The following is a 24,410-nucleotide window of genomic DNA, read 5'->3' on the forward strand; positions in this document are numbered from 1 at the left end:
GATTAAGCCAGTCACAATTTCCTAACTTCAGAAATCATTGTAATTGTACCCCTCGTAAGAAACGCAGTTCAAACACATTCTAAATTCAAAAGCAAGACAGGTGAGAAAAGGCTTGGGGCCACATAACAGCAGCTGAACACAAAATCGCCACAAAAATCGCCACATCACAATTCCAGATGGAAGCTTTGAGCTCCCAACCACACAAATCAGAACAGACTCGCAGAAGGAATTGTTCCTAGGGCACATCATTTAGTACACAACTACACTTTATTTCCCAGCGACTATTACAATAGCTTTTATGATTTAAGCAAGTCCATTTCTCTCTTTCACTCCTTCCCTCAACATCATCGCATTGTTTCAAATCATAAGTTAGTACTCCCCTTTCATGCTGGGGTAGGAAGAAGTTTGGAAATGGTAGATAACAAGGTGTAGAGCTGGATGAACACAGCAGGTTAAGCAGCATCAGAGGAGCAGGAAAACTGATGTTTCGGGCCTAGATCCTTCTTCAGAAATGGGGGAGGGGGGAAGGGGTTCTGTAATAAATAGGGAGGGGGGAGGCGGATAGAAGATGGATAGAGAAGAAGATAGGTGGAGAGGAGACAGACAGGGGTGGAGCCAGTAAAAGGTGTGAGTGTAGGTGGGGAGTTAGGGAGGGGATAGGTCCAGCGGGCAGGATGAGGCTAGTATGTAGGAGATGGGGGTGCGGCTTGCGTGGAAGGAGGGGATAGGTGGGAGGAAGGACAGGTTAGGGAGATGTGGATGAGCAGGGCTGGTTTTGGGATGTGGTCGATGAGGGGAGATTTTGAAGTTTGTTAAATCCACATTGATACCACTGGGCTGCAGGGTTTCCAAGCAGAATGAGATGCTGTTCCTGCAACCTTCAGGTAGCATTATTGTGGCACTGCAGGAGGCCCAGGTTAGACATGTCATCTGAGGAATGGGTGGGGGAGTTGAAATGGTTCACGACTGGGAGGTGCAGTTGTTTAGTGCGAACCGAGCGTAAATGGTAGTCTGTTTTCGCATCAGTTGTGAAAACTTACAGCGCCTTCCTTCCCTCCTGCAAACCTTTCTTGCACAAGTTAACTACAACATCAGCTCGAGTCAACTGTTGAGTCAACTCGAGTGTTGAGCTGTAATATTATCCATGGTCATACACTGATTGTAATGAAGAGATTTGTGTGAAGAGCCAGGATTTCAAGGTGTAAATATTCATGAAGACTGGTAGAAGAGTTTTACAACAACTGCCATGAATCTCAATGTAATTGTATTTATTTGGCCCATTTTGTCAACACTGGACTTTAGTTTACACCTTTATTACTACAATAAACTCTATTCTCTAAAGTTTTCATCTTCAAAAGTAATGGATACCCGAAAAGCACAATTCACCATTACCTCTGAGACAGACCACAACAGGAAGATACAACACTACCAGATTCACTAATCACCCTATCATACATCAAGGACATCTCAGAGATAATCACAACACTACTCAGACCCCTAGGTATTAGAGTAGCCCACAAACTGACAACTACCTACGATAGCTACTATGAACATAAAGAATCCCATACCCAAAATGAACAAAACTGAGGTAATATACAAAATACTGTGCAAGGACTGTGGGAAAGACTACAATCGGCCAAAACTGACAATACAAATACATGGACACCAATTATCTACCAAACGACACAAGCAATTCTCACTTGCCTCACTGCAAATGGACAACGAGGGACACTAATTCAAGTAGGACAACCCGTCCATAGTAGCACAAGCCAAACAGAGACACCTCAGGAAATTCCTGGAGGCCTGGTATTCCAATCGGAACTCCACACTGAATTAGACCCTGTGTACAAACCACTGAGAAACAGAGCTAGAAGTAATACCAACCACCCCAACAAACCGAGGCGTATAAATAACTAGCGGGACAGAACACCGACGCTTCACCGGAGGTACACTGACAATGTTACCGAGGGTGATGAAACGTTTGCAACCAAACCCACTGGCTAAACGAACAAGTCTACAACCTCAGTCTGTACACTGTCATACCGCTCCCATCAACACCACTGCTGGTCATTTGCTACTGTTGGAAGGGTGATTTGATGAAGTACTCAGACATGCAATAATGGCTCTTAGTGAAAGATTAACAGTGTCATTACACTCAAGCTTCAGAAAACACCCCAGTGCAGAACAGAGACCCTTCAGTTGAAGTGGTAGCATAGTGGTAATGTCACTGGACTAACAACCCAGAAGCCCAGACCAATGCTCTAGGAACACGTGCACAGCAGGTGGTGAGATTAAAATTCAATAAAATCCAGAATAAGGAAAAGCTGGTGGTAAAGTTATCATGCAAGGCCAGCTGGTTCATTTTAAGAGAATGAAATCTGCCATCCTTACCTGGTCTGGCCCACATGTGACTCCAGACCTACAGTGAACCATGCGGGAGAATGTGTGATGATGGCTGGCAAACTCAGGACTGGCTCATAGAAACACACAAAATGGGAGCAGTAGCTGCCTATTCAGCCCATTGAGCCTGCTACACCATTCAAAATGATCATGGGTTGACCATTCAACTCTGTATCCTGTTCCTGATTTCTTCCCATACCCTTTTGATCCCTTTAGGCCCAAGAACAATGTCTAACATCTTTTTGAAAAGACTCAATGTTTCAATGATTCAACTGCTCAACTGTTGTGGTCTTCGTGGTTAAACTGGAGGATGTTGATAAAGTCTAGATTTTCTCAATAAAATAACACCAAGCTTATGTAAAGCCCTTAACGACAGTTGTTAAAACTATACTAATGGGAACATCTGGACTTTACAGTTTACCCTGAGTCAGTCAGGAAACCCACATAGCACAAGGCTAGCGACAAACCCACATGGAACTGAAAATCTAGAAGCATTAGCATCTGTAACAGAGGGGAGTTGGTTAAAACACATATCAGAAGTAAAAGTAGACTAAGAAACAAATAGGCGTAAGGATCATACATTGTACAACCGTACTTACCCAAAACCATAGTCATGTATTTTTCTTGTACCCCGGCTTCCAGAAGCAGTGGGGGTACAAAGGTGATTCCAGCTGCCACACAAATCTCCAAGCCACACGTCAGTGAATTCAGCAACAACAACTGGGACCTTCGCTTATGGAAAAACATATTGGACTGGGGCTTCTCCATCACGACAATACCACCTCTAGTTCTGTGCTCTGTCTCTGACCACATCCAGAATTTTCACGCCCCACTTGACAAATGTTCGGCAGCTTTCACAGTTTCTAGCGCCACAAATATGAAGAGTTCTCCTCAACATTGCGCTGATGTGAAACTGCTCCATGTTCAGGTGCTGAGCATCCAGAACTGTTCATTGCCAAGCAGCTCACACAAAACCAACATGTTTCCAGCGGAAAAGAAGTTTATTTCCCCACAAACTCAAAGCATCAGTGATGGGAACTCTGGGGGAAGAAAAAAAAAGAGAATGATATTTTCGCTTAATTTTCATAGTTACTTCCCCTCAGTAACCCAGTAAAAATACTAGTCTTTGGTTCAGTCATAGGAAGTGGGTACCATTGGCTAGGCCATCATTGACTGCCCATCCCCAATTACTCAAAGGGCTGTTAAGAGTCAACCACACAACTGTATGTAGATAAGGTCTACAGAAGAAGGAGGAGGTGAAAACTGAAATAACCAGAAAACAAATGTGCATAAGGCACATACACCTGCACTTACCGAAAACCATATACAAGGCCAGCATTGGCTCTTAATTTCAGACTGTCATTGAATTCAAATTCCACGAAATGCCATGGTAGGGATTTGAACCTGGGTCCTCAGCCCATTGCCTGGGTCTCTGGTTATAACATTGCTGAGGCCATCAACTTAAATTGCATGGCACTGTGAAACACAGTTATAAGCTGTTTAGTTGACCGATACTTATGTGTTGGGTCTTAAGCAAATTGTGAAAAAAAACCCTAAAAAAATGAAAGCCTGCAAATGTAAACCTTTGCCATAGAAAAATGTTGAGGTTAAAACTTCAAATGTGTTCAAGGAGTCAGATATAGTTCTTAGAGCTAAAGGGATCCAAGGTGTTATGGGCCAGGGGCAGGGCCCTCAAAATAATTTATGAAGGTGGCCTAGACCCTAACTTTTTCTTATTTTAAATACAAATGTAAGTGTCTGTTCCCAATGCATTGTGACTGGTTAAACTGCTCAATGTTAAGCAAAATACAATTTACTTAAACAGTATAGTTAGAATACAAACAAAAAGAGGAATTCAGAACAACAACTCTATTGGAAAACTTAACAGAATAATAAATACACTAACTGTTCTAATATAGTAATATCCCATAAACAAACCCTTTGGCAAAAAGGAAAATTCAGTAAAACAGATTTTGTCTCATATGTAATCTAACAGTTTACGAAGAGGACCCCCAGGTTTTGGATGCAATCGAGAGAAGGAAAAATAACTTCCACTTCAGGCTCACAACAGTAACTGCTTCAAGATAACCCTGCAAAAAATCCTAGAAATTCTGGTCTGAGAGAGCTGGTTACACACCTCTAGGCTGCTTCTATTGTTCTAACTTTTATTAAAAAATCCAAGGCTTCACAAGCGGTTTACTTTAGTAGTTTTGGCAGACTGCTATGTACCTCTGCCTTACAACCTCTCTTAAAACAAAACAGGACAAAATAACCTCTTAAAGTCACAGGGGAAAAAAGCAGGAACAGATTTGATGATCATATTGAATGGTGGAACAGGCTCAAACGGTATGAATGGCCTAATTCTACTCCTTTTTGTTTATCCAATGTTTCGATGCTTCCATAACCAATGTGCAAGCAAAAATCTTTATTAGAATGAGATTTTCTTTAGACTTAAAGGATCCAAATGTTTCACCTTGTCTTCATACAAATGGGAAAATACAATGGAAAGGAAAATATAAAATGATCTCCTTAATTCCTTCAGCCCTGCTGTTATATGTGCACTTTTAAAACTAAAAGTTGTAATCCTGACTTTTCTATATCAGTCTGTCTTCTTTGAATTGAAGACCTTTGAGCCTATTCCATTATCCAGTAAAACCCTCAACTCCATGTTGTAACCGACCCTCGATAACCCTCAACGTCCTTGGGAATAGAAAATCTATCCAACAAAACCTTGCACCTATTCAAGGGCCCAGCCTCCACTGCTGTCTGGAGAAGAGGCTTCCACAGACTAATGACCACTTGAGAAACATTTTGTTTTCAACTTATGCTTATCAGAGAGACCGCTAATTACTGAATTGTATCACTTTTTTCTAGACTTGCCCAGACTCCAGCATTGGCTTCAGCCATTGGCCTGATATGGACAACTGCACATCATTCAAATTGCTTAAGGAAAAGAAAACACATATTTCAATAAAGGGACATTTCAGCTGCTACCTGGAGACTCTTTCTTTGCTGCTGCAGATCTTGTACATGAGCAAAGGAGTCCCTGATGTGTTGGAGCATGCTAAGTAATCAGACATCATTGCAAAGGCTGGAGTTCTTGGTTGAACACGTGCTGTCCAGGAATACTTAATAGCACTATTTAAAATGTAACATAGTCTTTTGGGATAGATTTCAAATAAACCAGCCTTCATCATAACACCCTCAAGGAGCCAACCACTCCCATGAACAAATACTCACACATCAGATACATGACATAAAGACCCACTCGATACAACAAAGCATACTGTACACAACGGCATAGCTTTGAACAAGTAACATAAGGAAAAGCTGAGTCAATCTCAGACTAGATAGGAATGGCATATTGTGCTGGTTACAGATTATCAATGCAAATTTAGTAAAATTGTCTGTGGGTCCATCTATAGTACATGGATTGCAGGATTCCAGAAGCCAATAAAGGTAACCCAGCCACATCCCTTGAATGAATTAAAAATAAAAATGCCCAACACTGCACTTACCCTCTACCTTTTATCCATGCCTCTATTCCTTTGTCAATGTGGTGCACGGTACATGAATCTGGTGAAAGTGACTACGTTTACCTTCAATCAGAGCAACTAGCCAATTTCTTGCCAAGATTTGAAAATCATACTTCAGGACAAGCAAATTAATGGCATGAACACAAGGCCTATTCTGATGAGCAGGAGCTGTTGCACTCAAACCACTGGCCTTTCAGTTTAATCGTTGTACATTTTCACCAGCTCTGTGTTTCAAAGGGGGAGCATTACTCTTTAATGAAAGAGAAGACAAAGTCCTGGAAGCCCACCCCATTAAAAAAGCATCCTGGCTGCTTTACATCGTGCGAACTGCAGTAACTCAAGGAGGCAACTCACCAATATCTTTCCAAGGGACATTTGGGAGGTTAGTGATAAATACTAACCGCTTCAACAATGCCCACATCCCACACACAAATAAAGAACATGGACAATGGGAGAAAGGAATTGGGTAAACAAAACAGGCATGTCATGAACTGGTAACATCATATCATGTTTACATTGCCATTTTAGACTCTTATACCCCATCATTTTAAAATGTGGGGAAGCGGTTTTACGTGATTCAACATGAAGCATTTGGGATAAATTACACGGAGAGAGCTCTCAGTTTAGGCACATCCAGTGGAGTTATCAAGAACTTCTATTGACACATTAAAACAAATATTTTAAACTTTCTGGTTAAACATCTGCTTGTTCGGAGATGAAAACCCTGACTCGTTATGGTAAAATATTCTTTTTTGGTTAATACAGCAGAGGGAAGGGGTCTTTAAGAAACAATTAGGCATGTACAAGGGCACTGTCTGCAGAGATGGCCAAACTACTGTCTGTGAAGTGTGCGATGGGAGGCATAGGATGGGGTGGGGGGGTGGTGGTGGTTGAATGAGAAAGTTGCATTTCTCTCAAAGGGCCAAGAGTCTTTGGAACTCTCTTCCTGAAACGGTCGTGAAAACAGAGCCCTTGAATACTTTTAAAACAGAGATGGATTGATTCTTGTTAAACCCAGAGGCTGAAAGGTTATGAGAGCTAAGTGAGAATGCAGATTTCAGGTTACAGCTTACAATTAAGTCAGCCACGTTATGATCTTAAGTGACAGGGCAGGTTCCGACCACAGCGAGGACCCTGGAGGACCATGTGCGGCAGTGGCTTCCAGAATTGGAAGGCAATGCTTTCACATGATTCTGCTTGATGGGTTGAACGGCCTACCTCATTGCTAACCCGTATGTTTGTATGTTTCCAAATCACTGAAAGTAGGTCTGACTGCATTACTCAATCTGTAAGCCTTTTTCATTACCATGACCCATTATTGTGCATGCTATGTGGGCTCTTTTGACAAAGCCAGTATTTATTGCTTATTTTGATGTCCCTTCAGACGGCACCCATAGAAATCAGAGAATCCCTCCTGTGTGGATGTAGGTCACTCAGCCCATTGAATCCACACTGACCCTCCGAAGAGCATCCCTCCCAGACCCACTCGTTACCAGAGCACAGCCTGCCCTCTCTGCTAGCAGCTGGAAATAATGTGAGCAGCACTCCTTCGTAAGGCTTAACGGCTCTCTGGAGCGGATGCAGTAAGACATCAATGTGTGATGTTCTAAACACACTCAGGAAAACTGTAAAGTTTACAGGTATGCATTGATAGGGGTCCACAACTGGAGCATTTTTATCTTTAAATATAGAACTATTCAATAAGAAAAATGCTGCAACGGATCACATCGGTGGTACTTTTCCAGAGAAATGCGCAGCGACATTTAGTTATTATCAACAGTGTTATTTTGAGGTCAGATCTAATGTGTTGCGCAATTCCACTGGCCTCATACACAGTACAGATTGAAGTCAATCTGCAAGAAAGGAATGAAGGAGCTTTCTAAGAATACAAGTCTCTTTTGTTAAGGAACATCAGAGGAGATACTGCGAAGATTAAAAACTGGGAGAGAAAGGGAAGAAGCAATCCCAGAGATGGATTAACAACTCTTTGGACCTTCGGTGAAGAGGACATGGTCATATTGTAAGCACAAGTCCCAAATGTTTCCATTATAACGTGCACTTACCACCAAGGGGCACCGTTTCATAAAATCAATGCTTCCTGATTTTGAACAGTGTGAACTAATCTCGCTCATGGACTCTCTGGCACAAACCAATTTAATGTCTACCTTCAGGATCACTCTAGTCACTCACTGCAGGAAAGGGTGATCTGGGGAAGGAAGCAAGCTCAATGCTGGCCCTGGTGTCAGCTCTGGCATCAGTTGGTGGCATTCTTCCTTCCAAGTCAGGACAGTGTGTGTTCAAGTCCCACTGTAGGACTTTACACACAGAAAATCCAGACCTGTGTGCTCGTACACATTGACAGAGAGTGCTACACGTTGGAGATGGGGGTGATGCTAGCTATCTTTCAGACAGGACATTAAATGCATACCAGATGTTTTTTTAGCAGATCCCAAAGCATCCTGTTAAAAGGGCAGGGGAATTGTCCCTGGTGACCTGGACACCATTTATCCCTTTGATTAACATCAGTTAAAAAAAAGATTAACAGATTATCATCACATTGTTGTTTGTGGGAACTTGTTATGTGCAAATTGGCTGCAGAGTTTCCTTGATTACAAAACCCAGTAAATGTCAAAAGTACTTCAGTGGCTATAAAGGACTTTTAAATGACCTATGATCATGAAATACACTATTATTGCAAATCTTTTATTTACTTTTATTGGAATACAATCTCACAAACATCAAAACAGTCAAAGCAGAGGGAAATCTACAGGTCTAATAATATCCGAGATAATGGGAACTGCAGATGCTGGCGAAACCAAGATAATAAAATGTGAGGCTAGATGAACACAGCAGGCCAAGCAGCATCTCAGGAGCACAAAAGCTGACGTTTCGGGCCTAGACCCTTCATCAGAGAGGGGGATGGGGAGACGGAACTGGAATAAATAGGGAGAGAGGGGGAGGCGGACCGAAGATGGAGAGAAAAGAAGATAGGTGGAGAGGAGAGTACAGGTGGGGAGGTAGGGAGGGGATAGGTCAGTCCAGGGAAGACGGACAGGTCAAGGAGGTGGGATGAGGTTAGTAGGTAGATGGGGGTGCGGCTTGGGGTGGGAGGAAGGAATGGGTGAGAGGAAGAACCGGTTAGGGAGGCAGAGACAGGTGAACCTCTGCTTAATGTGGAATGTCATCTTGGGGCCTGGGATAAGGATGAGGGAGGAGGTGTGGGGACAAGTTACTGCATCCACTGTACCCGTTGTGGCTTCCTCTACATTGGGGAAACCAAGCGGAGGCTTGGGGACCGCTTTGCAGAACACCTCCGCTCAGTTTGCAACAAACAACTGCACCTCCCAGTCGCAAACCATTTCCACTCCCCCTCCCATTCTCTAGATGACATGTCCATCATGGGCCTCCTGCACTGCCACAATGATGCCACCCGAAGGTTGCAGGAACAGCAACTCATATTCCGCCTGGGAACCCTGCAGCCATATGGTATCAATGTGGACTTCACCAGTTTCAAAATCTCCCCTTCCCCTACTGCATCCCTAAACCAGCCCAGTTTGTCCCCTCCCCCCACTGCACCACACAACCAGCCCAGCTCTCCCCCCCCACCCACTGCATCCCAAAACCAGTCCAACCTGTCTCTGCCTCCCTAACCGGTTCTTCCTCTCACCCATTCCTTCCTCTCACCCCAAGCCGCACCCCCATCTACCTACTAACCTCATCCCACCTCCTTGACCTGTCCGTCTTCCCTGGACTGACCTATCCCCTCCCTACCTATCTTCTTTTCTCTCCATCTTCGGTCCGCCTCCCCCTCTCTCCCTATTTATTCCAGAACCCTCACCCCATCCCCCTTCTCTGATGAAGGGTCTAGGCCCGAAACGTCAGCTTTTGTGCTCCTGAGATGCTGCTTGGCCTGCTGTGTTCATCCAGCCTCACATTTTATTATCTAGGTCTAATAATATACTAGATGTGAGTGATTGACATTAGGTCGAGGACGGTAAGCAAAGATTACAATCATTTTAAAAAGGTATGGTGGCAAAGCTTCAAAGAATGGTGGAAAATTAGTCTTCGTTTACACATACCAGGGAAAGACAATTACCATGGGGAAAGACCAGCAGAAAGACAAACATCCAGCAAGGAACAGTAACAGTTCAACCCAAGTGTCTATGGAATATGCTGCCTGACACTGCTGTGGAGGCAGATTCAATCAAAGCATTCAAAATGGAATTAGAGAGAGTGTTATTTGCAAAAGATGGTGACAGTAAGTGATTTGGTTATTCGGGGATCTGCTGCAGACATGATGGGATGATGGCCTCCTTCAGCATTGATTTGAGCCAGGCTTGGTGGTCAAATTCTCAAAATGGGTCCAGGAATCTGACCACCAGATGGAGGCACGGGGCCCAACCCCACATAGGCACTGCATTGATTTGAAGAACGTACGCTTGAAGGTTACGGTGTCGGGGTGGAGTCCTTGGTTTAGTGGAGAATGTGGCAGTAACCGAATTGAATGCCAAGCTTGCTTCCTATTCAATTAGTGGCACCTGGTGTCTCCAGGAGGTGGAAGCTGTCTACAGATTGCCTGTGGCACAGGCAGATGGCAGCCATAATGGGGCCTGCCTGCCACTACTTTATCAACGAGCAGGTCAACTGTTTTTAAGGCACAGACAAGTGGTCACTCAGGCAAAAGATGGATAAAATGAGTCTGATCTGGAATTACAGTGCTCTGTGGGCCTGCATTATCTATTTGTCTGTTAAAAGCAGACATGCCCATTTCCCCACAATAAACCCTGACAGCAGAGGGCAGGAATGTGCAAGGTCCCATGTAGGTTTCTGAGGGAGGGGTCACTGAACCCAAAACATTAACTCTGTTTTCTCTCCAAAGGTGCTGCCTGACCTGCTGGGCTTGTCCAGAAATTTCTGCGTTTGTCGTCCATGTAGGTTTGCTGAACTGGCCCCCAACAAAAGACCCCCAGCTTCTCAAGCTCCCGAACGGGTGAGACTTTAAAAGATGAACAGTTCCCTCACTGCCCCATCTTCCAGCATGACACCCCCCTCCCCCCCGGAAAACAGTAGGTGCTCTTGTAATGCAGGGGTACTGCCATTACCTTTGAGCCAGGAGGCTCAGGGTCAAGCCCTACTTTTCTCAGAGAGATGTAATAAGATCTCTGAACTGGCCGATTAGAAAATATTTCCTCTCTGAAAACTGTGGTGTCCTGGAAGCAACATTTTTAAAGTAGGGCCTCAGACCCAGTCTAGACCCCACCAACAACTGAAAGTCCAGCTCCTGTTCTCTTTGGATGGAGCGACTGCCAAATTCTCAGCTAAACCACGAGGTGGGGCTGTCTATCCCCACAGACGATGTAACCCTCAAACACAAGCTTCATGTTTGTGAACAGGGAATTGACTCTTAACTGGATTCAAGGTTAAACTTAACTAAAGGAAGTAACGCATGCCCAGCAGCAGCAGCAAGACTAAACAAGTGTTGAAAATGCCAATTCTGTCTGGAATTCTACAAAAGACAAAATAATAAAAGCAAATTCTGTAAGAGAAAAAACATTTCAATAATGCCTTTCCTCCCACGCAGATTACTTGTCTGCATATATTCTGCAAACATGCGGATTTCTGTGATCCACATTTCTCCCCTGCTGTTTGCAATTACCCAAAAATCATCCTCCAGTACTTTATGACAAAGCTGCACCAAAATACTTCTAGTTTCAAGCAATCTCACTCGGCCCATCAAAACTGTACGATTTCTGCTCTCTGAATTACCTTGACTAAAGCCAGGCTTCTGCTCTGTACCTCTTCTTTAAGAAATTCTTTCATTTTCATTTGAGTAAATTTTTCACTGCTCAAGTCAAGTTTCTGATGTGGAGAATTTGAGACCAAACTTTCCTGAAAATATTTTCTTTCCCAACCTCCACTGTAGTCCATTCTGATCTGACAAGTGTTGGACAAACTCTTTTTATTAAAGCTTTCAAGGATTAATTATTTTCCCCGACTGCCACCCATGATGAGTCACTATGCACGGAAATGGTTAACATTAACTGAATCTGTGTGTGTGAGAGAGAGACTTCTGGGTAGTATGACCGGAGTAACAACACATTGTTAGGTGGGACAATTTGATCAGATCCAGTATGCATGTGGGGAATTATTAACCAGGCTTTCAACATCTTCTGAAAATAATACAAAGTATAGAACATGGTCGTTAACGCATATCTATATTATAACCTATTACTTGGTGCATAGTATTAACTCTTACAGACTCCTAAGGTGTGCCGACCATTATTACGACAATGCCAAGTGGACTGGTGATCAGACCACCTTAGGACCTTGGGGAAGTGAAACCATACATTCAGCTCCTCCTCATTGTTATAGAAACTATGCCCATCGTATTAATGCAACTTGTTGCTAATATGCACTTAACCATTTCTTGTTAACACCAAGAAACTCTTTTAGTTAGACTAGGAAGTGATTTTTTTTTCTGCAATTGCATAAAACCAAGCAGGCCCTGTAGCCTCCCACAATTGAAATGGTGATAGCAGCAACCTTCATTGTAAGCAGGTATGCCTTAAGAACATTCCCAGCTGGGATTTTAACACTTTTGAGAACTTGCCCCACATATACTGTTTCCTCTAGCACTGTTTATGAGTAGTAATGAACTGGATATCTTGATTTGATTTATTGTCATGTGTAGCTAACTAGGGTAAAAAGCTTTGTTTGCGAGCGTACAGGCAGATCATAGTAAGCGAGGACAGAGTGGTCATAGTGTGAAAAAACTTGGACAGAGTGAGGCAGACAGGTTACACTGCACAGGGCTTGCACGAGGCACGATCAACATTACAAGATCAACTTTAGTTGAAGTTAGACAGTCCATTCATCAGTCTAATAACAGCAGGGAAGAAATTGTTCTTGCACCTGTAGGTGGGTGTGTACAAGCTGCTCTATAGTCTGCCTGACAGAAGGGGTTGTAGGACAGCATTACTGAGGTGAGATGGGTCTTTGATGACGTTGGCAGTCTTTCTGTGACAATGAGATGTGTAAATGGAGTCCATGGATGGGAGGTTGGCCTCAGTGATGGTCTGGGCTGCACACACAACCTCCTGTAGTTTCTCATGGTCCTGGGCAGAACAGTTGCTATACCAGGCCGTTATGCACCCGAACGGTATGCTTTCAATGGTGAATCTTTAGAAGTTGGTGAGGGATCTTTATGAACAGGCCAAATTTCCTGAGCTACCCGAGGAAGAGGCGGCATTGTTCTGTCTTCTTGACCATTGCATCTACATGGGAAGTCCAGGGCAGATTGTCGGTTATTATCACGCCTAGGAACTTGATGCTCTCAACCTCAGCTCCATTGATGTAGATAGGGGCATTTCTCCTCCTTTCTTTCTGAGGTCAATGATCAGTTCTTTAGTTATGCCAACATTGAGAGACAGATTGCTATCATTGCACCACATCACTAAGAGCTCTATCTCCTTTCTGTATTCTGATTCTTCATTGCTTGATATCCATCTTACCACGGTGATGTCATTGGCAAACTTGTAGACGGTGTTTGTTCTGAATTTGTCTACACAGTTGTAGGTATATACAGAGTACTGTAGGGGGCTCAGAATGTATCCCTGGTGGGCTCCAGTGTTGAATGTTATCGTAGAGGAGGTGCAGTTGGCTATAGCTGCCATGCTGAGATTCAAACCCATGTTCCTAGAACATCAGGGCTCTCAATTATTCATCCAATGACAACTACCGCCTCCCTTGATCAGCCAAAGCTTGGAAGAGTAAGGAATAACACGATTGAACCATAAAAGACCCTGAGCAATCTTTAATAGGGTAGCTATGGAAAGGATGCTTCCATGCCTGGGAGAATCTAGAATTAATGGTTACTGTTTAAAAATCAGGTATCTTCCATTTAAAACAGAGTTGACGAGAAACATTTTCTCTCAGAAGGCCATAAACCTTTAGAACTCTCTCTACTTCCAAATGAATTCTGAGTCTGAGTATTTTGAAGGCAGAGGTAAATAGATTGTTTAATAATGGGCTTAAAGGCTATTGGGTGGCGGCTTGGAATGTGGAGTAGTTAGGTCAGCCATGAATTTGTTGAATGGCATAACAGGCTTGAGGGGCAGATGGGCCTACTCCTCCTAATTCATACATTAGTAAGGTGCTGATATTCTTGAAGTAGATATCTATAATGTCTTCCGAAGTTGAATAGCTTTCCATTGTTCCAGGTTCAGTTGAGATGAACATCCACTTGTAGGAAATGCAAGTAATCGATGGGTGGCCAGAGAATGAGACTTCTCTCCCCAGCATTGGCTCTTAGTTTACACAGTGCACAGGGGTTGAATGGAATAGATATAAAGTGATACTTTATGGAGTTTGGAAAAAAAAGTTGAGACTGGCTTGTAGTTATAGAGTCAGTACAGTTCAGAAGGAGGCTATTCAGGCAATTGAATTGATGCGAGCTCACTGTACAACAATCTAATCAGTGCCATTCCCCTGTTCTATTCCCTACCCTTGGAAGCTTGTATCTCTTAAGTATCCATTTGTCATTTCCCTTTGAAATCATCGATTATCCGTGTCCACTGTCAGCACCCAGACAAGCCCAGGACACTGCATTTAAAAAGTTCCTCTTCACATAATCCCCATGTCTCAATAACTGAGTTAATAATAAACTGAGGAGCTGTCCTCTCTCCTTCTACAGTTGGGCAAAATCTTTCACCAGTGGTTATTAAAACCAGCTGGGAATGTTCTTAAGGCATACCTGCTTACAATGAAGGTTGCTGCTATCACCATTTCAATTGTGGGAGGCTACAGGGCCTGCTTGGTTTTATGCAATTGCAGAAAAAAAAAATCACTTCCTAGTCTAACTAAAAGAGTTTCTTGGTGTTAACAAGAAATGGTTAAGTGCATATTAGCAACAAGTTGCATTAATACGATGGGCATAGTTTCTATAACAATGAGGAGGAGCTGAATGTATGGTTTCACTTCCCCAAGGTCCTAAGGTGGTCTGACCGCCAGTCCACTTGGCATTGTCGTAATAATGGTCGGCACACCTTAGGAGTCTGTAAGAGTTAATACTATGCACCAAGAAACAGGTTATAATATAGATATGCGTTAACGACTATGTTCTATACTGGGCAAGTTGGGTCCCAGAAAGGGACCTGTTGGTTGACAGTGAAGTTTTATTTTTGCCATCTGGTTACTAAGTGATCAGTCACTAAACAATCATGAAAGACTGCTGATATACTTTTAACAGAAGAAGGATTACAAAAATTTACTGCACACAAACAGGAAAAAGAGAAACTTTTACATTATATCAAAACTAGTTGAAACAGTCATTACAAATACTAGAAATAAAGATTCAAGCCCTTTTTATCTTCAATTAAAATTGTGCAGAAACTCAAACTTTTGTGAGGGTTCACTTTCTTTATACTTTAAAGTTTCTTCCTCCCTTGACATGATTGCACTTGACTTCTTTCTGGTAAACTTCTGCATTCACTCAGGCTAATTTCTATAGTTAATATCTCTTCACGAGTCGCTTAAACTGCTTGCTAACAATGCACACCGAACTCTTCACATTAACTTCTTAAACTCCTCTTCCACAGCCTTCTGTTCTGGCAGCTCTCTCTTAGTTGACTTAAACCACTTGGTTTTTTCCAACCCAGATTGTTTTGGTGCCTGCTAAACTGCACAACTGTTGCTACTGGCTTTCTCTTCCACAGGAAACTGTACACTCACTGACTTTCCAGTTCTGTCTTTCAAAAAAGGAAACTTTTTTTTCCTTACGTTATCAATGGATACCTTAATTACGTTTCAAAAAATTCTCCCCGTGTCTGTGTGGGTTTCCTCCGGGTGCTCCGGTTTCCTCCCACAGTCCAAAGATGTGCAGGTTAGGTGGATTGGCCATGCTAAATTGCCCGTAGTGTTCAGGATTGTGTGGGTTCTCAGGGGATGGGTCTGGGTGGGATACTCCAAGAGGTGGTGTGGACTTGTTGGGCCGAAGGGCCTGTTTCCACACTGAAGGGAATCTAATCTAATTTCTTCCACTTTTCTAAATTGTTCTCTAAAGCACTGAACTATTAATGTTGAAGGATTTTCCATTTTAAATAAGAGGTCATCAAATGACAAAGTGGTCATTTAAATATGTATAAACACATTTCCAGACACTGTTGCACCACTCTCAGAACTCAAATAATGAAGCTCTTCTTCCTCCATCCAATACAGAAATACAAACCCAACTTAAAGCCATGCATGGTTTTGTACACTTTGAACTTACATTGCCAAATCACAACAAAAAAAATGCACTTTCATTACAAAAGTTCCTGAATTTCACAAGCGCACTCAATCCCAAACTGTCCCAAACGTCTTGGAAACAAAAATAGTGAATGCCAGAATTTTTCAACTTTTAAAGTTTAAGCAAGCACCCCCCACCCCAATAATTATTGCTGCCTACCACCACCCCCCCAAAAAGCAACAAATGTTTTGACAGCTTGAGGAGAGTAAATCCATCAAAGTCCTGGCCTCCCATTGTATATATGTGTGTGTGTGTGTGTGTGTGTGTGTGTGTGTGTGTGTGTGTGTGTGTGTGTGTGTGTGTGTGTGTGTGTGTGTGTGTGTGTGTTCCATTCCTGACAGATGGTAATGAGCGGTGGAGTCACTGAGCTCCAGACCCTTGACATGCTCCAAATACTTCCCAACAGCCACAGCTTACAACCCAGGGCACGTACAGGTACCCCAAACACTGGCATGTTACCAACAGCCAACAAGGTCATCCAAGTGCAAAGCAGGAGGCGAGGCACCCCTGAGCTCTCATACACTCCTAAGCAAAGGCACTGCAGTATTTGGGAGCTGGAGCAATGTCTGCTCCCCTGTTAGTTTTCCTGGTCTGACTGTATCGGAGAGACACAAAGGAGTGAGCAATAGACTACAAGTGGCAGTTTGCAATTACATTCAGTCTCAGCCACATGTAGTCATAAGGAACATTTGCTGTGTTGCACGGTTGTAGCAAGATCTCCGAACCAAAAAGTGTACACAAGGAGGCTGTCCGGCCCACTCTATCTGTGCTACCTTTGAAAAAGCTCTCCAATTGGCACTACAATTTATTTACTATGTTTTTTCCTTTATTCATTAATGGAACGAACGGCAGCATTTATTACCCAACTCCAAGTGCCCAGAGGGCAGTTCAGACTCAACCATATTACTGTGGGTCTGGAGTCACATGTAGGCCTGACCAGGTAAGGATGGCAGTTTCATTCCCTAAATGATATTAGTGAACCACATGGGCTTTTCCCCTCAAATCGACAATGGATTCACGGTCATCATTAGACTCTTAATTCCAAATTTTTTATTGAATTCAAATTCCACCATCTGCTGTGGCAGGATTTGAACCCGGGTCCCCAGAACATTTTCTGGGTCTTTGGATTAACAGTCCGGTAAGAATGCTCCAAGGCTATCACCTCCCCTCGAAAATATTTTCAAGTATTGAACCAACTGTTTTTGAAAGTTATTGTACAATCTGATTCAAACACCTTTTCAGGCAGTGCATGAAAATTTCTGCTCCATCTGTGAAATCCTCGCCACTCCCCTGCTCTTTAATTATTTAAATCTAGCTTCTTTGGTTACTGCTTTTCCTGCCAATAGAACGTATCTCTTCACTCTGTTATCAAGACCTTTCATAATTTTCAACACCTGTATTAAATCTCTCCTTAACCATCTCTAATCTCAGGGGAACCACCCCAGCTTCTCATGTTCCTTGTCCCCAGTATTATTTAAGTGCCATATGGTATTGGCATTTAAGTTGACCACTGCAGCGTTCAAATACCCCTCCAATAACTGGGTTCCAACTTGTACATGAATCATAAAGGTGAACCACTGGCATGGGTGCGGGTGGTCACCATTTTAAAATGTCATTCATACACAATGCAAAGAATAAGTGCACCTTAAACTCCTTGAGCATCTTGGCAACTTCAGAAATATGCCTGATTCTCGACTGTTTTCTGGGCAATTGGGGTGGGTAATAAATGCTGGCCTAGCCATGGATGCTCACATCCTATGAATAAATATTTAAAAATACAGCATATCTTTAAAAGGTGATGATAGGCTAAGTACTTTTGCGGGATAAGAAATTGAGGTTGTCGACTAACAAGTGCATTTGTGTTATGGCTGAAAAGGTGGTTACTTGGGTCAAGTTGCACGTCCAATAAAGAAGAACAAAGAACAAAGAAACCTACAGCACAGGAACAGGCCCTTCGGCCCTCCAAGCCTGCGCCGATCAAGATCCTCTGTCTAACCTGTCATCTATTTTCTAACAGTCTGTGTCCATTTTGTTCCCTGCCCATCCATGTACCTGTCCAAATATATCTCAAAAGACGTCAACGTGTCTGCGTCTACCACCTCCGCTGGCAACGCGTTCCAGGCACCCACCACCCTCTGTGTAAAGAACTTTCCACACATATCTCCCTTAAAAACTTTCCTCCTCTCACTTTGAACTCATGACCCCTAGTAATTGAGTCCCCCACTCTGGGAAAAAGCTTTTTGCTATCCACCCTGTCTATACCCCTCATGATTTTGTCGACCTCAATCAGGTCCCCCCTCAATCTATAGAGAATTCATGTTCCTGTGTCAAACCAAATCACTATATAAAGAATGCGGTTATAGAGCACGATAAATGGGATTATCCCATACTCCAGACTGACTCATAGTTTGCACTTTATGAGAAATTGTTGCAAAGCCTTGTCAAGATAACGAAATGAGAGGCTGGATGAACACAGCAGGCCCAGCAGCATCTCAGGAGCACAAAAGCTGACGTTTCGGGTCTAGACCCTTCATCAGAGCTCTCTGATGAAGGGTCTAGACCCGAAACGTCAGCTTTTGTGCTCCTGAGATGCTGCTGGGCCTGCTGTGTTCATCCAGCCTCTCATTTCGTTATCTTGGATTCTCCAGCATCTGCAGTTCCCATTATCACAAAGCATTGTCATCGCTATTAAAATTGCAGTGCACAAAATAGTACCCAAGACTTAACTTGTGCTTTACAAATCTGTATCAAAACAATGCTGAAAATGTTGCACACCACCAAATGCCTACAGGAAAATAAGAGGTAATCCTTTTATACCTGCCATGAAGACAGTGCTTACTGTTGTGGGATACAAGAGATTTCTTCCTTTCAGTCTTTCTGCACAGTACAGTCTGCACAGTCTTAGCACGCAGTACAGTCTGCACTTGTAAATTTGGTCATTGTTCCTGTGTCAAACCAAAGTCTTAATCCCCCCCTAAATATGTGGCTGACACATTCAGTGACCATTGAGACCGCAAACACGTGGTTGGATGTTTCGAGGACTACATCACTAGCTGCTGAGAGAGCCCCTTTGTGATCATTATCAACAGGTTACTGCTCAGAAACAGAAGTGTTAACCTGATGATGCAATCCCAGCCCCGAGTGGTGTATATTAACCGGTCCTCGTAATCTATGGTTTGTTTGAAGCTAACCCCTCCTACACCCCAGTGAGGGTGGATGCACAATGACTTCATACATCACTGTAATTCACTTCAATTACTGCATCTCACAAAGGGATGTGACAGAAATTCTCTCTCCCTCGGGGAAGAAAACAGCAAGTGGGAGGAGGAGAAAGAGAAACATAAAATTTGCATTATCATAGCACATTTCATAACATCAGGATGTTCCCGAAGCTCTTACAGCCGATTAAGTACTTTTTGATGTGTTGTAAAGGTAGAAACTAGGCAACTAATTTACGCACAGCAAGGTGCCAAAAACAGCAATGGAAGAAGCATCTGATAAAAGGATAAATCACTGGACATAGCAGCAGGGGACCTCCCGATTTTCAAAACATGACTGTGGGAGGGGACCGGGGGTTGCTGTGCTAAATATCTCGCCCAAAAGATGGCACCTCCCACACCACTCTACTGAAGTGGCTGTCTGGATTATGTCTTCAAGCCTGTGAACTCTGCATTATAAAATTGTGAGATTCTGTTCTATACATTTGTGGTGAAATAACTTTCCCCAGTGATTTATATTTTATAAATATTTAATGTAGATTTTTATATTCAACTGAACGAGAAAATCATTTCCCCATCATCACCCTCTTTAGCCCAGTCAGACAAGTGCTGCACTCTATCAACAGACCTTTCGTCTTCCCAAGAAATCTTACTCAAATGTTTTCTGAAGAAGGGTCCAGACCTGACACGGCAGCTTCCCTGCGGCTCTGGAACTGCTTGGCCTGCTGTGTTCATCCACCTCCACACCTTGTTTACTCAAATGACTATTATTCTCCACCTGCACCCAATCCAGCCACAAACACTGCAGGAGGTTACTCAAATCAGAGAAATCAGATCCACTGCCATTCAGAACAAACTAAGCTTTGAGAGATGAACTCAAAAATTTAAGGGCTAATTAAAGAAAAGAGAGCTTTAAAAGGATGTCGGTGATGAAGAATGTAAGGCAACACAGCCACTTCTAAAACACTGATGGCTGAGCATCAGGGTGGGACACAACTTAGCAAGGTGAAGACAAGAAACTTGACTCATGTCCATTTTGTGAAAAGAAAGTGGCACACAACTCGTACAGCAATCCGGTAGCCTCCAATTATAGTATTCCTACTTTTTTAAAAATCTCGATTCCAAACCCCTCACTGACATTCCAAGAAACGATCTTACCAAGGTAATGTGCCCGAGAATGTTACAAGTGGAGACAGAAAGTATCAAATGAGTTGGGAAAACGGACCACAATGCATTCAACATCAGATTGTACAGGTCAATCATACTGCATTAAATCCCAGGTCTACAAATCTTTACTGTTATAACCATGGTACCAATGTTTCTCAGCCTTCATCTAACCTGTTCTGGATTGCTCTCCATATTACCCTTGTGCCTTACAGTGGTCTGTTCTATTATGATAAGAACAATTAAAATAAAGGGACCATCAACTTCCATCATTTGATTTTAATACATTTAATTCATGGACTAAAGTGAGTTTTAGAAAAGATCAAACAGTGACCTGAAATGGCCACTGTTATGACATGACCACAAATTGAAGCATTTACACTTAAGAATTTAGCAATGTAAAATATTTTGAATTAGAGGACTTATTTCACTGATGAGAAAAACTCTTCGGAACATATTTATAGCTTTAACATTAGTTTTCACGGGAAAATATGATTCGCTTAAAGTCTTTTCATTTAAAGTTGCAATTTTCAGGAAGTTGACAACAACTTCACATGCGGACTTATTGTACCTGGTCATTTATCACATTACTGTTTGTCGCAGGCTGTTATGCAGAAATTGGCTGCTGTCCTTCTTACATTAAAACAGGAACCGTACTTCAAAAGTACATTACTGGCTGCAAAACACATTTGGATGTCTGGAGTTATGAAAGATGCTCAAAAACCATGAGTTTGTCTTCTTGTTTTAACAGCAGCGACAGAGGGGTCCCACGTACATACCAACACCCACAAGAAAGGGTACACTGTGGAGAGGAAGAGAGGGGCACATTTGCACATTATATGGGAGGGGGGGAGAGAGAGAGGGAGGGGGAGAGAGAGGGAGGGGGGGAGAGGGAGGGGGAGGGGGAGAGAGAGAGAGAGAGGGAGAGAGAGAGAGAGAGAGAGAGGGAGAGAGAGAGAGACACACACACAGGAGATACATACGCTAATCCCCATGGATCATTGCTATTTTACCAGAGAGCTCCTTCCTTTAATATTCAATGAATCTCAAAGCTGTGCCAATTCCCCGTAGGCTGTCTGTCACCTGCAAGCTTCTACCACTTGGATAAACAGCTGTACACAACAAGAGGAGCTGCTGTAAGGCAATGGGCATGCCAGCCCCTGCTCCTTCCAGTAAAGTACTTACCAATTAAACTGTACTAGCTTCCTCCAGATCAAGCCAGTGAACTCCCTTCATTACTCAGCACAGTCAACCAGCAGGTACTTACCGAGGCATTTGCCCATCCACAGGAGATGAGCCCTCATCTCTCAGGCACATTACACCAAACCTCAAACCAGTTTAAAGGAACAGGGCTCACATTCCTTTCCTGCTGAAGCTCTCTGTGAAATGGAGTCTGGGCTGATTCATTGCTGAGGTAAGGAGGCAGATATGTACCTGAGGAAGATCTTCTGCCTACTTTCTCTCTCTCTCTCTTCCTCCCCACCCCCGACACCTCCCACCTCCCTGCTCCTCCCCCATAAAGAGATGGGCTTCGCGATATTGAATCTGTCAGTGGTTACGGGGCAAATAGGCTATACCAATCCCAGAACAGGGAGCCTGCCTTCAGAGGGAGCTGTTTCTTTCTATTTAAGTAAAATCGCACACACATAGGATTAGTGACAACCTGCAATTTCATGTGGAGGAGGCTTCCCTGGAGTAATGTGTTTAATGTTGATCTGCATGGAAGATTAACCTGCACTACATTTGTCTTGCAAAAGCTGTTAGAAAGTGGATCCTGATGCCTCACTAAGTACAGAACAAGCCAGCAGCATGCGGTAGATAGATTTCTCTTGGCAACAGATGGCTTCCTGGATTCACAGGGAAATACTTAGCAAACCCCTTGTAAAAGAAGCAACAGCCCTCCACTTTTATGCACTCGACAACACCATCAGATGCAAAGTGCCCAACATTCAGTCGCAGCATTAATGGCAGCTAATGTCTCCAAAGTTAGGGATGAAGCTCATTGCTCCAGCAACAACCATTGCACACCTGAGCCTCAGTGAATGGGAAAATTTTGTACATAGCCCATTTGATCAGATCTCCTTAGTTTTTATGCTACCACAAATGCCTTGGGACATTTTGCTTTGCTACAAGCTCTATGTAAATGTACCAGACACTGAAATTGCTGGAAAAGCGCAGCAGGTCTGGCAGCATCTGTGAATCTGTTCACAGTTAATGTTTCAGGTCCAGTGATGCTTCCTCAGAACTGATGGTAGCTAGGAAAATGTTAGTTTATAAGCAGAAAAATGGGGGCGTGGGGTTTGGGATGCAGAGTGGAGTAAATAATAGTTTGGGGCAGATCCCAAAGAGGGGGAAGTTGGAGAGACAAAGGAGTTGATAACTATCTATCTAGGAGGGTGAATAGCTGTTAGCAGAGACTGTTAGTAGCTAACAATAGGTACTGTGCAATGGCAGGCTATAATGATAACAAGGCCTGGTGTGTGGAGTAGGACATGGGAGAGTTCAGGCCCTAAAATTATAGAACTCGATATTGAGTCCAGAGGGTTGCAGGGTGCCAAAGCAGAAAATCAGGTGTTGTTCTTCCAGCTTGTGTTGAGCTTTGCTGAAACACTGTGAGCCTGAGGCAAACATGTTGCCCAGGGAACAGGGTGATGTGTGAAAGTGACAGGCAACTGGAAGCTCAGGGTCTATTTCTTCTCCCCACCCTCCCCCAACCCCGGGCAGAACAGTCTATGCTTCATTTCCCCAATGTTAAGACTCCATTCCGTTCTCTCAGTTCCTCCGTCTCTGTCGCAAATGTTCCAACGAGGTCAACTTCGACAAGCGAGCCTCTGTAATGTCCACCTTCTACCTCAGCTGAGGATTCCCTAGAACCGTTGTCTTGACTTTCCAAACCAAATGATAGAATTGGTAATCTAATGACCAGTCACCACCTTTAGCAATACACATTCGGGTATCCTCTTTACCAAGCAATTAGAGGTATTTCATACCATATTTTTATTTCATTTCCACTTGCAAGAAATATAATTATCTTTTCTTCCTTTCAATGTTTTGTTTTCTACAGATACTGAATAGAATAGCGCTTTTCTAGGGATAATTTGTGAAAGCCTGGTTTCAGATCATTTAGTTCCCTTTAAAATTGACAGTACAAGGGCCCTGACTGAGACAAGATGGTGAACTTCACCGCAACTGTGCGCTTCCAACAATACCTTCCCTTCATGATTGAGTGACTGGCATGCGAGTGCAGTCGGTAGCTGAAGCCACACAAAGAGGCTTTCAGATGAATTTATTTTGAAACAAAAAAGTCTATTTTGATAAATCTGTATAGTTGAGAACAGTGCCAAGCACAACTCCTGGGTTTTTTGGGGCACTTCAGCAGTTCTCGGACTTGGAAAATCTGCTTGTGGGTGAACTGCTGCAACATGGCAGAAAGTGCACATCACGGTATCTGGGTGCCACAAAACTAGCAAGTGCAGGAAGATGTCGGAGACAAATGAAGGGCAGTCATAAACGATTGATAGATTTGGAGGAGTTCAGATGGCAATAGAATGTTCTACCATCAACAAAAAACCAAGTAATGTTGCTGGAGATTCTACTATCTTGGGGTCAGGTATTCCTTTCAAGAAAGTGAAGTTAATACCACTCCAAATGTTATGGAGAGTTTCCGCACCTGCCTTTGGTGACACAAGCCAACTCCTTATATTTTAACAAAAGCAAAATGCTTTTATTTACAAGTAAACCACAACTTGCCTGAAGCAAACTTTAAGCTGCGCTGAGCTGAGCTCAAATTATAGATTTTGGAAACAA

The 24,410-nt window shown here is 43.1% G+C and overlaps 1 protein-coding gene across 5 annotated transcripts in view; it reads right to left on the minus strand.

Annotated features, from left to right (window-relative positions):
• The window catches only part of slc45a3 (solute carrier family 45 member 3), a 131,483-nt gene that overhangs the window by 25,240 nt on the left and 81,833 nt on the right, over positions 1–24,410 (minus strand). For 3 of the 5 annotated variants that reach the window (XM_048553248.2, XM_048553246.2, XM_048553250.2), the window contains one exon: positions 3,000–3,440. In XM_048553248.2, coding sequence (XP_048409205.1) covers positions 3,000–3,213 — 214 coding nt within the window. In that variant the 5' untranslated portion in view covers positions 3,214–3,440. Of the gene's footprint in view, positions 1–2,999; positions 3,441–21,616; positions 21,700–21,870; positions 21,967–24,410 lie in introns of those variants that run through there. The other 2 variants (XM_048553249.2, XM_048553251.2) reach the window with 2 other exon arrangements.

This window comes from Stegostoma tigrinum, chromosome 21, assembly GCF_030684315.1.
Source record: "Stegostoma tigrinum isolate sSteTig4 chromosome 21, sSteTig4.hap1, whole genome shotgun sequence".
Lineage (NCBI taxonomy): Eukaryota > Metazoa > Chordata > Chondrichthyes > Orectolobiformes > Stegostomatidae > Stegostoma > Stegostoma tigrinum.